Source organism: Seriola dumerili, unplaced genomic scaffold (genome assembly GCF_002260705.1).
Source record: "Seriola dumerili isolate Sdu_G_001 unplaced genomic scaffold, Sdu_1.0 BDQW01000025.1, whole genome shotgun sequence".
Classification (NCBI taxonomy): Eukaryota; Metazoa; Chordata; class Actinopteri; order Carangiformes; family Carangidae; genus Seriola; species Seriola dumerili.
In genome coordinates, this window is record NW_019174280.1 from 20,898,937 (window position 1) to 20,913,927 (window position 14,991).

The 14,991-nt window shown below is 50.9% G+C and overlaps 1 protein-coding gene across 1 annotated transcript in view; it reads right to left on the minus strand.

Moving 5' to 3' along the window:
• Nucleotides 1–36: 36 nt before the first annotated feature.
• Nucleotides 37–14,991, minus strand: part of mdn1 (midasin AAA ATPase 1) — a 42,571-nt gene continuing 27,616 nt past the window's right edge. Inside the window, exons 63-102 of the mRNA XM_022769056.1 lie at nucleotides 14,170–14,836; nucleotides 13,863–14,024; nucleotides 13,417–13,699; nucleotides 13,073–13,311; nucleotides 12,844–12,939; nucleotides 12,643–12,737; nucleotides 12,389–12,513; nucleotides 12,123–12,275; nucleotides 11,875–11,984; nucleotides 11,655–11,728; nucleotides 11,376–11,565; nucleotides 11,078–11,216; nucleotides 10,629–10,775; nucleotides 10,411–10,537; nucleotides 10,172–10,277; nucleotides 9,897–10,012; nucleotides 9,185–9,592; nucleotides 8,875–9,101; nucleotides 8,632–8,769; nucleotides 7,967–8,154; nucleotides 7,627–7,788; nucleotides 7,322–7,459; nucleotides 7,042–7,177; nucleotides 6,739–6,911; nucleotides 6,509–6,640; nucleotides 6,259–6,400; nucleotides 5,697–5,995; nucleotides 5,444–5,596; nucleotides 5,244–5,345; nucleotides 4,939–5,137; nucleotides 4,645–4,818; nucleotides 4,380–4,537; nucleotides 4,179–4,268; nucleotides 3,655–3,770; nucleotides 3,026–3,200; nucleotides 2,833–2,906; nucleotides 2,574–2,688; nucleotides 1,878–1,944; nucleotides 1,305–1,447; nucleotides 37–1,218 (exon numbers count right to left, since the gene is read on the minus strand). Of these exons, the coding sequence (XP_022624777.1) occupies nucleotides 1,033–1,218; nucleotides 1,305–1,447; nucleotides 1,878–1,944; nucleotides 2,574–2,688; nucleotides 2,833–2,906; nucleotides 3,026–3,200; nucleotides 3,655–3,770; nucleotides 4,179–4,268; nucleotides 4,380–4,537; nucleotides 4,645–4,818; nucleotides 4,939–5,137; nucleotides 5,244–5,345; nucleotides 5,444–5,596; nucleotides 5,697–5,995; nucleotides 6,259–6,400; nucleotides 6,509–6,640; nucleotides 6,739–6,911; nucleotides 7,042–7,177; nucleotides 7,322–7,459; nucleotides 7,627–7,788; nucleotides 7,967–8,154; nucleotides 8,632–8,769; nucleotides 8,875–9,101; nucleotides 9,185–9,592; nucleotides 9,897–10,012; nucleotides 10,172–10,277; nucleotides 10,411–10,537; nucleotides 10,629–10,775; nucleotides 11,078–11,216; nucleotides 11,376–11,565; nucleotides 11,655–11,728; nucleotides 11,875–11,984; nucleotides 12,123–12,275; nucleotides 12,389–12,513; nucleotides 12,643–12,737; nucleotides 12,844–12,939; nucleotides 13,073–13,311; nucleotides 13,417–13,699; nucleotides 13,863–14,024; nucleotides 14,170–14,836 (6,724 nt within the window). The 3' untranslated portion in view covers nucleotides 37–1,032. The remainder of the gene's footprint in view (nucleotides 1,219–1,304; nucleotides 1,448–1,877; nucleotides 1,945–2,573; nucleotides 2,689–2,832; nucleotides 2,907–3,025; nucleotides 3,201–3,654; nucleotides 3,771–4,178; nucleotides 4,269–4,379; nucleotides 4,538–4,644; nucleotides 4,819–4,938; nucleotides 5,138–5,243; nucleotides 5,346–5,443; nucleotides 5,597–5,696; nucleotides 5,996–6,258; nucleotides 6,401–6,508; nucleotides 6,641–6,738; nucleotides 6,912–7,041; nucleotides 7,178–7,321; nucleotides 7,460–7,626; nucleotides 7,789–7,966; nucleotides 8,155–8,631; nucleotides 8,770–8,874; nucleotides 9,102–9,184; nucleotides 9,593–9,896; nucleotides 10,013–10,171; nucleotides 10,278–10,410; nucleotides 10,538–10,628; nucleotides 10,776–11,077; nucleotides 11,217–11,375; nucleotides 11,566–11,654; nucleotides 11,729–11,874; nucleotides 11,985–12,122; nucleotides 12,276–12,388; nucleotides 12,514–12,642; nucleotides 12,738–12,843; nucleotides 12,940–13,072; nucleotides 13,312–13,416; nucleotides 13,700–13,862; nucleotides 14,025–14,169; nucleotides 14,837–14,991) is intronic.

A 14,991-nucleotide genomic window follows, 5' to 3' on the forward strand; every position in this document is an offset into this window, starting at 1 on the left:
ATAACAATGATCACAAGCACAGACAGAGCAGCCTTGTAAACTGTTTATTGTCAGGATCATTTGTGTCATGGTATTACAGATCGATGCAATGAAGAAACCATCTCTTAAATAATGTCGACATCTGCTCACATGTATGTCCACGTTACAAAACACAGAGATGATAATAAACATTTCATCGACACCTACTCCTAACAGACACAGTGACGAGCTCCGAGCTCTCGTTTAGCAGAAGTCACACAAGTTATGGATGGAAGATCAACACAGCAGATATGTCGTCTTTAAACCACAAAAACTGGTCATACTGGGGCATTTATTCAAAAGTGTTGTCTGCAGTCCCTGTGCTTCAAAGTGCATGAGATCTGAATTTCATTAAAAATCTCGACAGAGCTGTGGCCGCGCCTCTGATCCATCACCCCGACAGCTGATTCAGGTGTGAAGTGAGATGCAAAAACTGTTTTCCTCTCCCAAGGCACATGTTTCTTTGAGTTCTTCTGAATGTCGGGTCACGACCGCGCCGACAAGTTACGATTCAGTCCTGACGTTCAAAAACCCAGCTCTGTACATCTGCTGTTGCGTTCACATTGAAGATTTGATGATCTTTGCAGCACTGACTATAACATCCACACAAAGGAACAAATGATTTCAGGGGGAGGGGGGAGGAGGGTTATTGTACAAGGTGGACAGAGGTATTTACTGACTCTTCACTGAGGTGGTTCACACGCAATGAAAATCACATTTTTTTTTGTTTCTATCATTTCATCTGAGACGTGCAAGTTAAAGCAATCCTTGTGACGTTTACAAAAGAAACAGAGAATTACCCTGATAACAAAGATCAAAAAACAGCAAAGGTTGCTATTAAACTCTACTAAAATCTACAGTAAAAATAAGAAAATAAAGGCACATGTACAGCGGCAAATCCGTCTTTCTCTTTTCTTTTTCTCAGTTCTGGTTGAGAAGCTGGCAGCCGAGTGGCATTGTGCAGTTGGTCGCTGCCCGCTTCTCCCTTCCTGTGAAAGATGGCTTCTCGTTGGTCTACTGGTCGGCCGCCGTGACAAGCTCAAACCACTGCCGGAGCGCGTCGCTCAGGGTCTCCGGCAGGGCGTTGACATCTCGCAGGATGACGTAGAAGGGGAAGGGGAACTCCTCCATGTAGGAGCGGATCTCTGGGAGCTCTCCCGGCCCTTTGAATATGGGCACCTTGATGTCGAGGATGGAGTCCTGCAGCAACAGCACCACAGTTTTCGTTACACTTTGTGTTTAGAAATTTAGAAAATATAATAACTGTCAAATTCTGCCGTTCTCACCCGTGAGTTGGGGTTGTCAAGTACCACGAAGATGACGAACACGTTTGCGCCGCGTGCCGCTCGTACAGCTGCCATCACCCGCTCCTTCCCTTCCAGGAACAGCCCCCTGCCGTCGGACACGATGACCAGCAGCTGGGCCGTGTCTGTGGAGGGAGGTCAGAGGTCACAGGGGAACAGTAGAGGGTATTTACATGCAGCTCGTCATGGAAACTAAGTAGGTTTGTTTGCATAAGCTACATTTTTCCAAAGCTAACGGCGAAAAGAGAAGTTAAATCACGGGAGGTCAGTGAAATTATCATGGTTCCTTGTTCTTACTGACGGCTGGTTCCCTGGTTGGTGAAAGTGAATGAGCAAGTAAACAGCTATTTATTTTAACATCAGACACAAGAGCAACACTGGTGCTCATATTCACTCTCTTTCTAGCTGTTTTGTCTCCACCTTGTGATTGATTACAACAGGATTTATGAGCCAAAAACCCAAAACAACGAGCTAAAAGAGGTCAGAGGTCACAGGGGAACAGTGTGTGTGTGTGTGTGTGTGTGTGTGTGTGTGTGTGTGTGTATGAGCTGTTACCTGAGTTCATAGATCCTGGAATCTGCTGCCGAGCTGCGAGAAACATTTTGGTTGACGTCTCCAAAAACTACAGAGGAGAGAGATGAAGAGTCAGTCTGAGGGGAGGGACGTTTAACCGCGAGGTGAAGGGGAAATAGAGCAAAGAACTCATTTTGATTAAGGAAAAATAACATAATAAACATAATAGACTTTTCTTTGCCTTTTCCTTGTCTTCATCTGTAGCATCAAATGTGATTTTCACTCTCCTGCACCATTAAAAAAGTCTGTTTCATGTAGTCTGTTGGTTTAGAGTTGTGCTTATCATCTTTCTGTCAGTAACACCTGGAGGACCCAGAGAGATCCTCCAGTGCGCCACCTAGTGGCCGTACTTCCTTCATATCTCTGTTGACTGATTTTGTAAAGTGGAAAAATAAAAGTAAATAAAGTTTTCTTGAATTCCATTAGAAATATTTCTACATTTCTATGAGGCAGGGATGCTCACACAGAGAAGCTATGTTGTTTCATCTCTCTGTGGGAACACATTATCGAAGTCAGGAGTAAATCATGATTCGATATAAACGATTCTCCCTGACTCCCAGCATCCACTGCAGCATTCTGATCGCAGTCACTCTCATCACAAAATTCATGTTTAAGGATTCACGGTCGAGAGCCGGGACGTCGGGTTAGAGTGAACGACAGCGGGTGGAGGATTCTCACCTGTGCTATCCTGGTCTTCTTCTGCTGGAACTGACAGAGTCTGAGGATCCGAGCCCCGGACTCGTCACTGAACTGCTGCTGGAAGGGGTGGAGCAGCTGCACCTGCTCGCCAAAACTGTGACACGGGCAGATGTTAAACACGTCACATCAGTTCGTTCGATAACAAACTGCACATCTGCACGTCTCATCTTTTGCACCCGAGCATCAGCAACGTGCAAATAAACCAAAAACAAGAACAAAAAAAGAAAAGCGTTCTCACCTGCACACAGACACCTGGCCGACCTCCAGCAGAGTGAGAGCGTTGATGATCACTGACAGGGATTCAAACGCCAGCTGCAGCGCCACACACACACAGCGGGGGGTCATGTGTTAGATACTGACTTTCTGACTGTGTCTATTCCGTGTGAAGAGCAGCACGGCAGGTATAAGGTAAGACAACAGGGCAGCGTTACCTGTTTGGAGTGGTTGTCCACCATGCTGGAGGAGTCGTCCACAGCCAGGCAGATGTGGTACTCCCTCTTGCTGGGCTTGGTCCTCCTCAGCCAGATCTTGTCTTTGCGGAACTGGCTGGCGATGTAGGGGATCACCTTCCTCATGTTCAGACGCTTCCCCGTGCGGTAATCGCCTCTGTGGAGCAACAGCACGAAAACCATCAGCTCGACCTCCGACACATTCAACCACGCTGTGTCGACGACGGGAGGAACAAGAACTAATAGTTCATTGGAACAGCTACATACAGCGGTTTCATTTTTTGCACAATTTACGATGTTGAAGATTAAATTTTAAATGGATAAAAGTTTTTGCTCATCAATCTTCACTAAATAATCTTTAATAACAAAGTGAAAACATGTATTTTAGAAATGTTTGAAAATGTATTAAAAATCAAAAACTGAAATCTCCAATTTCAGTCATGTCAATGTGAAACAAAATCACCTCAAATTTATATAAATGTACTTTCACTTTGTCATTGTGGCTTATTGAATGTAGAAAAACAACAGACGGCAGAGCGTGCCTCGCGTGTGTGTGTGTGTGTGTGTGTGTGTGTGTGTGTGTGTGTGTGTGTGTGTGTGTGCGCACTGACTTGAGCTTGGTGGCCTGTGTGGGCTCCAGGACGAGGCGGAGCTGCTCACACAGCTGCTGGGACAGAGCGGAGGTCAGGGTCTGGTACTGATGCCACATGGAGGCCGCTGCAGTCTCCTGGAACACAGACGGGAAAACATCAGTCACACACACCGACATCCTGTCCCCAGGTGACTAATACGGTCACATTTATTGATTGTTATTGATTGTGGATTGGCTTTATTGGTTAAAGGTCCCCTGTGGAGGGAGTAGTAGTGGCTCTATCGTACGTATCGTCCTTCCGATGGTTAAACGATGGTTCCACTGATCCACAGGTGGAGGTCATGTGCGCCACGAAGTGTAGCAGCAAAGTGCCAACAAATACAGGAGAGAAGAAGACGACGACCGCTCACAATTAAACATGGATGTAAACAATCTGCTTTACAAAAGAGGTGCACTCAACAAACGAGCTGAAGGACACACGCTGAGTTTCAGAGACGTAAAGCCTTTTGACACCAGCCGGTTCAGACTCCTGTTCTCTCTCACCTCCTCCTGCGTTCCTGGAGCCAGTTTGTGCCAGGCCTCCAGCTGCAGCTCCATCTCCCTCCTGATCTCCTCTGGGTCTCTTTCAGCTCGCTGCAAACACACACACACACACACACACACACACAGGAGAGGCTTTAAAGTCTGAGCCTGCAGCTAAACAAGAGACTTCAGACGTAGCAGGATCAGCTGATGGTCTTGTACCTGCATGGCGTCCAGCAGCAGCTCAGGGACAGTGTGGATCGTGGACTCGTTGTCTCTCTCTGCTCGCTCTTCTCTGGGATGCTGTCGGTCCTTCCACCTCTCCTCCTCATCTTCCTCCTCTTCCCGCCGCTGCACCTCCATCTCCCCGCTGTCTGCACCTGCACGAGAGGACGAGGAGGGAGAGACGTCAGAGGATGTTTTACACGTTTCACAAAAAAACAACTCTGATCGGTGTCATCGTCAGGAGACGGAGATGTGGCGACACCTTTCTGGGAAGCCTTCGTAGAGTCCAGCTGCTCGGGCTTCAGCTCCTGGACCTCAGCGGCTTGGAGGTCTTCTTCCTGGTCCTCCGTTTCCATGGCGACGTCCTCGTCGTTCTGATCTTCGTCCTGGTCCTGCGGCGCCCCCGCTGCTTTCTGCTGGTCTGCGCTGGCCACATCTGGACACAGAGAGAACCAGCAAACGCCACCGTCATTCATCCGCTGAGACGCAGCTAAAGAGGAGTCACTGATATTTACGCTCTCCGCGCTGCGTCCGGCGCAGACGGGCGATCACTCACCATACGTCTGCGTGTCGTACGACGTCTCTCCCTGTTTGATGTGCTCGTACAGGTCCGACTCCTGCTGGGCGTCGCTCTGCCTGCTGTCTGCACTCCTGTCCTTGCTGCTCTCCACCGTTCGCAGACGCTTGTTCACGTGTTCGTTGTAGTCGCCTGTCGACCGCTCGTTGTCGGCCTGACCGGGTTTCCTCTTGAAGCTCTGGGACGGGGGGGGGGGGGCAAACACTGCGATGAGATGGACTGAGAAACAGAGGGGAGGTAGAAAATCTGGATCTGGGGTTAGGGTTAGAGAGAGTCGGTCGTACCTGAGTCTTGCTCTGAGTCTGTCTCTGTGAAGCCATCCTCGCCGTCAGCTTTGACTGGTGGCCCTCAGACTCGCTGGCGTCAGCTGCTCCGCTCCCGTGCTCCTGGCAGACGGGAAGATTTAGATTTCATTGAATGAATGAAGCACTGTGTGAGTGAAGGTGAAGGTGAAGGTGAAGGTGAAGGTGAAGGTGAAGCGAACCTCTTTAGCCTGGTCTCTCTCCGACGCCTCCCCTCCCAGCTCCACAGCTGTGTCGCTCTGGACGTTCTCCTCTCCGGTCTGACCGTCTCTGTCGTGTTCCTTCCTCTCCGCCGACTCCGGCTGCTCCTCATCCTCGGCCCCGCCTTCCTCCTCCTCCTCCTCCTCCTGTGAGCACGACAAGTGATGAGAGAGAGAAACGCAGAACAAAACCACATGTGGAGAACATCTGTGTTGACCAGGTAAAGCAGCACACCTTTGGTTTGTGACCTTTGTCATTAGGAACAGTCAGATCTTCATCTCTCCCTGCCTCCTCTCCTCTCCTCTCCTCCTTCTCTTCGTCTTTCTCGGCAGACTCTTCCTCTCCCTCCGCTCTCTCTCCTTCTCCCTTCTCCTCCTCCTCCTCTTCAGTCTTGGACTCCTGATCCTTCTCCTCCTCGTCCGCCTGGTCCTCCTGCATCTCCTCCGCTCCCTGCTCCTCCCCTCCGTCTTCCTCTCCGTCCTCCTTCTCGTCCAGCTCCATGGCTTTCTCATTGATGTCGAAGGGATTCTCCTCTGCGGACGGAAAAACATGTAAAGTTCCTTTAAAGTTTGAAAGCAAACAGGAAGCACCTGATCACAGTTTGGAGTTCTGCAGCAAAGTGTCTGAAAATTTGTCGTTAAAAGACGTTTTTGATCGATCTAAAATTAAATCTACAAAATTAAATCTCGTTTGACATTAAACTTCTTGGCTCCGGTGCTTCAGTAACTTCATGTATTCCAGAGCAATGACGCCGTTTCCTGGACATGTGTTTGTTTAGTTCAGCAGCAGGTCTCACCCTCGCCCTCGCCCTCGCCGTCGTCTCCAGCCTCTTCATCCTGGTCCAGATTGAGATCCTCGGGCAGATCCATGGCCTCGGGCTCGGGTCTCTTGTCCTGCTGACCGTGGTAGGGGTCCACTTCATTCTCATCGAACTCCCTCTGAGAAACGAAAGGGGGAACAGGTCAGACACAGTGAAGACTTAAACCCGAGGAGATGAAGTGAAAGGTTTGAAATGTCCGATTCTAATCCTGTATAATGAAAATGACCTCATCTCCCTGCTCGTGGATCTTCTCTTTCTCCTCCTCGTCCATCTGTTGGTCTTTGTCCTGGTTCTTCTTGTCTTTGTCGGGGTCTGCGGCGTCCAGGTTGTCGTCTTTGGCGACCAGCTCCGATTCGCCCTAACGCAGAATCCACAGCGTCGACAAAGGAAATCAGGGCACAGCGACAAATGTGACATCGAACTACATGAAATATATAAAACCCCTTGGTCCTGTACCTGGTCCATGCCCTGGCCAGACTCCTCCTCTTTGTCACTTCCTTCCTCGTCCTGATCGTCCTCATCGTCTCCCCACATTCTCTCGTCCAGAGTGTCGGTCTGGCCGTCGCCCAGGTTGCCCATCTTTTTGTCCAGCTCCTCCTCATCCTCTTTATCCGATTCATCGTCTTCACCTGCAAAACGATGAAAGGGGGGGGGGGGGGGGGGGGGATCTCATCAGCTGTGATTCAGGGAGACGTTTGTCGTGAAACCGACGACGTATTTTTCAAAAAGGAACCAGACGTCCGGAGACGTGGAACAAACCTGGTTCGTTCTCGTCCCCGTCGTGCATCTGGCCGTCGAAGTCCTCTGACATTTCGATCGCGTTGTCTTCTGCCTCGATGTTCCCTTTGTCCTGTTGCTCTTCCTTTTCCTGTCCCTCCTGAGACGTGTCCTCCACCTGGAGGAGGAAGAAGACGGTCAAACAGTTCTTCTTAAGAGATTCAGCTGTTACAGGTAATCACCATCATCAATACTGCTAAGCTAATAAGTAAAATTATTTGTAAAAAAAAAAATAAAAATAAATAAAAATTCCTCTCATCACCTGATCTTCGTTCTCGATCTTGTCACTGACGTCTTTGTTGCCCTCGCCCTCTCCAATACCACCACCCTCGTAGTCGTGGAACTCTGTGGCGCCTTCTCCGTCTCCTCCGGCCATCAGCTCCTGAGGGAGGCAGAAGCCCTGAGGAGGAGGAGGAGGAGGAGGAGGAGGTGGAAGAGAAAGAGGAAGAGGAGGAGGAGGAGGAGGAGGACACAACAACAACCGTTTATAGTCGCTGCTTTAACTCAATAATACCTGTATCATTATTTTGACAGTGAGAGTGAGAAAACGTCTGGATGCGTCCGCACCTTCTGAGCGAGCTCGGTGAAGATGCTGGCCAGGACGGACAGCAGCTTGCCCGTGCTCCTGTGGGCTCCCAGCGACACGGCCAGGTAGTAACGCACCAGGTCGGAGTAAATCCCCAGCAGAGGCTCCAGACGCACCAGCGTCCTGCACGCCCTGTCCACCTCCTGACGACACACACACACACACACACACACACACACACACACACACACACACACACACCGGCCACAGGAGAGACATTAAAGCCGCACGGACAGATTTTATGCCTAAAATTAGTAAATATTTTAATTCTCGGCCCTTTAAAATGACTCCAGATGTTGCATGTGGAGCTGTTCTTCGTACCTGGAGCTGCGCTGGTTGACAGGTGTCTCTGTGTGTCTTCAGGCCGCTCAGCAGCTTCTCCAGCCGGCCGTTAACATCGCCCACGCTCAGAGCCTCCACCTCAGCCTCCAGCTCCTCCTCCAGCAGACGAGCCAGGTGACCGGGCTTCAGCAGGTCCTCCACAGGCTCTTCATCCTCCTCCTCCACCTCTTCAGCACCATCTGAAACATCAAATAACACTGCGTAAGCAAAGACATCCATTAATGCTGTCAGTGTCCCATAACAAGTCACAAGTTACTATCAATATCTGAGTCCCTTTGTTCTTACACCTGTTTATCAGGCCTCTGGTGTGTTGCACCAGTCAAGTAGACCAGGGTCTCTAGTCTTCACATGAGAGCTTGAAATGGACAAAACAACTGATCTTAGGCGCTTTAGAAGTTGTATAAGTGAACCGGTTCCAGCACGTCTGCATTAAAATAAATTCTACCAAAGATCCTGTGAAATGAAAACAGTTGTGGATGCAGCAGGAATTCTGCAAACTAATCTGTGATAGTGTGATTCTGACTTTGTTTTCCATCCACCAGTCCTGCAGACAGCAGAGTCACAACACCTCCTACATGAACCCAGACAAGAACTTTGAACGAACAATGGCAATGGAGACATAGAGACCAACAGATCATTGTCACCTCTCTTGACGTCTCCTTGCTTCTCTTTCTCCTGCTCTCTCTCCCGTCTCTTCACCAGCGTCTGGACAGCACACAGCACTGTGTTGATGTTTGTCTCCAGCTCAGCAGAGAACTCAGTAGAGAAGGCAGACTGGTGATCTGTTAAACACAGAGAGGAGAGGTGAACGACGACAGCTTGTCTGCGTGTCTGTCGGTAACACCTGAAGGGGTGAGGGTATCAGGATGACGGGTCAGCACACCCACCTGTGTGCTGGTGTCCCAGGGAGAGCAGCTGGGTCTTCCAGGTGGTAAACTCAGTGATGGTCGCCTCCACCTGTCCTCTGACGTACTGCAGGCTCTGGGCGATGGTCGGCTGGCTGTCCGCGCTCCCGACACACGTGGCCGGGATGAAGAGCCGCTCCACGCCGGGCATCTGAGCCGCTACAGCCGCCAGCCGGTCGAAGCCCGAGCAGCACGTTACGAAATGGTTCCTGTGGGAAAATCACAGCGTCGTCAGGACCGTTGTCACCGATGCATCGCGTTCCAGACAAACTCTTGAGTGACCGTGTTTTACCATGTGTGGAGAACTCTCTCAGAGGTCTGCTGGGCCACCGTGTCCAGCTCCACCTTCAGGCTCTCCGTCTGCTTCAACATTGCAGTCACGCGCTGGTGTAGCTGGCACCAGGTGGCGTCTCCCCTCCTCATCAGACAGCCGGGGGGCTGACGCTGCGCCGCCAGCGGGGACGGGCACCTCAGGGTGTGCTGCCTGCAGCTGCTCGTCTCCTCCTTCTGCTGGAGGTCCTCGGGGCAGCACTGCAGCAGCCAGGCTAGCTGCTGCAGGAGGGTGGTGCACTGCGCAGCCAGCGCCTGACCTCTGCTGACCCAGCCCTGCAGAGAGGCCTGGGGCGGGAGGGCACAGCCTGGGTCCTTACTGTGGCCCTGGAGGTGGGCCCTGAGGCCCTGTATGCTGTGTGTTAGTCTCCTGGAGGTGGTGGGACATAAAGAAGACATTTTACATCTTTATAACTCACTGGATGGGTGGATTTAGTTTAATAATAATACACGTCTTTTGTGTTAAAAGAAAAAAAAATGAATGAAGAGAAAATTTCTGCCCATGTATTAAATAGTTTTATTGTGGGGAACTTCCTCCAAACTTTACTTCAGTCTCCTATACTATACATTTTGATAATAATTCCAAATATGGGTTTTATAAAAAAATAATACAACTTTATATAAAATCCTTGAAAAAATATGTAGATCTAAGTCTTTAAAAATCGGGTGCTGACCTGAGATGGACCCACTGCTCGGTGAGTTTGGCCAGCCGTCGCCTCTGTCTGAGCAGCAGCTTGAACATGTGCGAGGAGAAACCTCTACAGCGCTCCACGTTCCCCAGACCCAGCTCCTACAACCAGACGACACAACACACACTTCAGAGCGCTGGAGCCAGAACACACAAACAGCACTTACTGAAGTTAAAATCGGTGCTTCGTCTATAATCCCTGGGCTCGTTGCAGAAGATGCTACAAGATGCTTTACTGTGGATCGCCGGACGAACGCTCACCTTTGCGGGTTGCTGCAGAGCGGTCTGCATGGACGTTTTCCTGGCCCACGAACGGTAGAAGTACTTCTGACATCCGTCCCACGCCGTCAGCAGCTCCGTGAACAACCTGCAACATCGACAATTCAGTGTAACTGGTTCTAACCCAAAACAGCATCAACTGGCAGTGGGAGACCGCGCTAAAAAACAATCTCAAGTCAGCTGTCAGCAGCGCATGGTGTGTGTTGACATGTTTTATTTACACGCTCTCAGCCTGCTCCTGGTTGCTGACGGCAGACAGAGCGGTGCTCATCTCCAGCGGCTGCATACAGAGCGTCTTCTCCGGGTCGGCCGTCCTGTTCCACGTCAGGCCTTTACGGTACGACAAACCTGGGGTCGAAGAGACGCAGACAGACAGGTTGGTTAGCGTTGGTTTTTGTTTCTAATACGCGACACCTCCGAACGTGAGAGGGAAACTCACCTATCTCTGTGAGCATCTTGAACAGGTCGGACAGCGCTCTCTGCTTCTGCTGCAGGATATGTTTGACCTCTGACTTTTGTTTCTCTTTCTCTGCAGACATGTCGATGGTGAGGCTCTGCAGGTCCCGCAGGTTACTGATGACCTCCACTGCAGAGGAAAGAAAAAGTTCAAAAAGGGCATCATAAAAAACATGTGAAACTGCCATTTCTTTTTTATCGAGCTATTTCTTTCCTGCCGCTTGTTATCTGGGGGAATCGTCCATGTGCACAAGTGCATGAAGCAAAGTGAGACCTGCTCAACAATACACAGCTCCACAGCCAGTCCAGTGGTCAAAAGCTGCACAAAGTCCCTTTAAAATCAAACGGAGTCAACCTTCCAGCAGCCTGGTTTTGCTCAGTAAATATCACGTCAGTATTTAGATATTTATTGTGTAAAAGTGGTTTTCGTACCAGTGAAGTAGTCCAGGTCTTCAGCCAGCTCGGGCACTGGGTTTTTCTTCAGGAGCTGGACGCACATTTTCTTCATCTTCCTGGCGAGAACGGGCAGACGTCCCTGCAGAGACGACGCTTCGACGCCTTCCTCCGGGCCCTCGTTCTGAAATACACAGTTTAGCTCAAGGTTATCCATCGTTATTCACAATCATAATATAAAATCATATAAAACAACAGGGGGAGTGATTATCCATGTGTTATGGTGAGATGATGAACAACAATGGTTTAGAAAAACACTCTGTGTCCTCTATGAGACCTGTGCCTGCAGATCTCTGCCTTTCCCCGGCGGCGTGCTCTTCAGCGCCCGGTGAACCCGGTGGATGGGCGTATCCTCCGGGTTGGCGTCTTTACTGTCTAAGCTTGTGCTGCTCTCCTGTTCCACCAGAGCGGGAATACTGGGGCCGCTCAGAGCCTCCTCAAACTTCTTGACAAACTTGAAGAGAGTCCTGAGAGAAACAAACATGAGACACTGAGTCCTGCAGAGCGAGCGTTCAGCGTAAAGCTGCCGACGGGTAAAACCCAGGCGATGTCTCACCGATGTGTCTTCTCCACCGACTGTTTGATGGACCAGAAGCTGACGTCGTTCCACTTGGAGATCTTGACGAAGTCCTGAAAACAGCAATTTGAATGTTGACACACTGTATATTCATTAATCTGACATGTGTGGACAAGGTTTCAAAGTGCTAGTGAGCAATGGAAAATAAAATATATATAAAAATAAATAAATAAATAAATAAATATACATGTATATATACCTTGAGCTCCTTCTCGATTGGCTGTCGGAGCTGAGTGATTTTGGTCTGGACGGACTCGGAGAACTGACTGTAGTATTTGTGCAGGTTCCACAGAAGACTGGACAAAGACTCTGTGAAAGAGGCAGCACATTGCACAGCACAATATAATTAACACGTCAGAAAAAGGCACAACATAGTTTCTGAAACATGTTCAATCTAGAAGAGACACAAAGCAGATGTATTTAGTAGCAATAGCAGTGACGGCTGACCTTGTCCAGGCTGGCGGGGGACCAGAAGGAGGTGGCAGTGGAAGCTGAGCAGCATGGTCAGGCGGGTGTGGAACTCGCCCAGGGGGGAGCCCTCCATGAAGGCCTGGAGGGTGGAGGACAGCGAGGACAGGGAGAGGCGCTCCGGCTCCTCGCCTGAGAGGACAGGAACAGAGGTGATGTAAGTCCTTCATGTGTGATCGTTTCACGCGTGATCTGTAGTGTAGTAGTGTCAAAAATAACTATAATCTGAGCTCTGCTATTTGTACCTGTATTCGCCTCCACCCTCTGCTCCTCCAGATACCTCTCCACCAGCTGGTAGATGGAGAACCAGTGTTTGGTTGATTTCTCAGTGCAGCGCTTCATCGCGTTGTCCAGACTGCTCGACCAACAGCTACCACACAGAGGTGACAGGACACGTTTACATTATAAACATAACAGGACAAGTTAAGGACTAGCTTCAGTTTTAATATCTCTCTAAATTATCAGGGCACCGGCTGGATTAAATCCCACTGTGTCTTACTTGAGCTCCAGTTTGCGCCACTGGATGATGAGCTGGGTGACTGGTTCCAGCTCCTTGCGCAGAGAGACTGAGCGGCTGGCATTATTCTCCCAGTCCTGCAGACAGCACAGCAACAGTTGATCACATGCGTCAACACAACCTGCAACTCTAAAAATACACTTCTGTAGAACGCGTGGTGCACTTCTTGCTAGCGGAGCTCACCTGTGCTTTACTGAGCAGAATCTCCAGACCGTTAAGGAACTTGGCGAGCGGACTGGCCAGACTGAAAGCCATGATCCTCTCCATCACCACAGTCAGCTGAAAAACAACACACACACACAGGATTACACTTTATAGCAACCTGGCCCCGTCTCGCTCGTCTTGCTTCCCGTTACGTTCCTTGGGTTTAGACAGTGAATTCCCTCTTGCGTCCTTCTTCCTTCTTACTGACCTGTATGAGTGCGGGGTGTTCGGGCCAGTCGTCCAGCCTCTGCTTCACCGCCACACTCAGCTGCTCCAGGACGGGCAGACAGAGGGAGGCCTCGCTCATGTTGGGCTGCTGATAGAAGTCATAGGGTCCTTCTGCGGACACAACCAGACCGTCAGGACCCCCCGAGCCCTGCACCGTGTTCTGGAGGAGGGCCGACAGCAGCAGCTCACTGCCTGTCAGCTGCTGGTCCAGTTCAGCATCTGAATTTTAAAGTGAAATTTAATTAACAGCAAAGTTTGAGCAAATATTGAACAAAAAAATGCAAATAATATCCCTAATGCATATATACTGTCTTAGTGACCAACCCATCAGATGATAGAAGCGTGACATCACGGGGGCGGCGATCTGATAGGAGGAGACCAGGGCTTTGATGGTTTCCTTGCTGTGATTGGCTGTTGCCGTGCTCTGATACCACAGTGAGCGGGCGTATCCCAGACACAGGCGCTGGTGCACCTGGACCAGAGTGTTCATGGCGGCCGGAGACAGGAAGCCGCTCTCGACGGACTCTTCCTGGGCTGCGTCCTCCGTCTCCAGCTCCGTGTCTGCCGGAGCCTCCAGGGTCGGCTGGGACACGATGTCTGCGAAGTCCTTAATGAAGACGATGGACACAAACAGTGAGCTGCAGGGGAGGGGGGGGGGGGGGGGGGGGGGGGGGGGGGGGGGGGGGGCGTATGAACCCCTTTCCATGCTCGTGACGGGGGTGTCAGGACGACCATGTATGTTTCTACTGTGCACACAACTACTACAATACCTTGTTGAACTGGGGGAACTGGCGTCTGAAGTCCCTCTCCTCCTGCTCGTCCTCAGTCAGGCCTGAGCCGTGCAGTCGACTGCGGCTGCGGTACAGACTGGCCTCCAGCTGCTCTCGCTCCCTCCTCCGTCTCTCCTGCTCGTCCCACTCGTTCACCAGAGCCTGAGGAGGAGGAGCGTCACGACACAGTCGGCACAGCGACAGCATGAGTTTCAAAACTACTACAAAACAACTTGCAAAAATAGAAACCTGTGTTGAATTTATAAAAACAAGACAGTGAGAAAGACAGATGTTTCGAAGCTCTGACCTGGCAGATGTGTCTGAAGAGGCTGCGCGCCTCCTGGCTGAAGTCTCCGGTGGACAGTGTGTGACACTGCACATACAGCAGAGCGTTCAGCAGCAGCGTGGAGGACTGGGGGACCACGTGCTCAGGGTCCTGTTGGGGCAGAAGCCTCACCAGGCAGCGCAGAACGTCCATGCACGCCGTGGAGCAGAGGAAGTCGGCCCGGGACAGGTACGACGGCAGGCCGGCGGACAGAGAGGGGAAGGCCATAAGGCAGGACACCAGCTTGGGCAGACCTGGTACCGGTGTGAGTGAGGCGGCCAGCTGGGAGGCCACCAGCCTCATGCCGTGCCGGAGCTGGAGGATGCCGGTGCGCACTGGCCCGACCACGTCAGGGTACAGAGGGTAGTCCTCCAGCAGCCTCTGGCAGAAGCGCTGCTGGGAGTTCTGCCACACAACCTCCTCCTTCAGCAGATTGTGAACCATTGACCTGGGTTTGGAGGAGTCCTGCGAGGCCTTAAGCAGGTGGGACAGCAGGTCCTCCACTCTAGACGCCTGGCCGATGCTGCAGAGATAGTGCTGGAGGTCCTGGAAGAGTCGACCGTACTGGGGCTCATGAGGGCGGCAGGCCTGCTTCCTGGAGAGCTCCGCGATCTGCTCCTTCACCTGCTGCATGCGGATCCACAGGTACCTGCAACCACAAGTCAGGGAGGTACGTGGTTAAAGGGAAGGTTGGAATTTTTCATCTACATGCAGAGATGCTTTTCTGCTCAGCACAGCTGTAAAGAGTGGTTATCTGAGTTACCGTAGCCTGTCAGCTCCAACCAATTCTTAATTCTCCTCCCT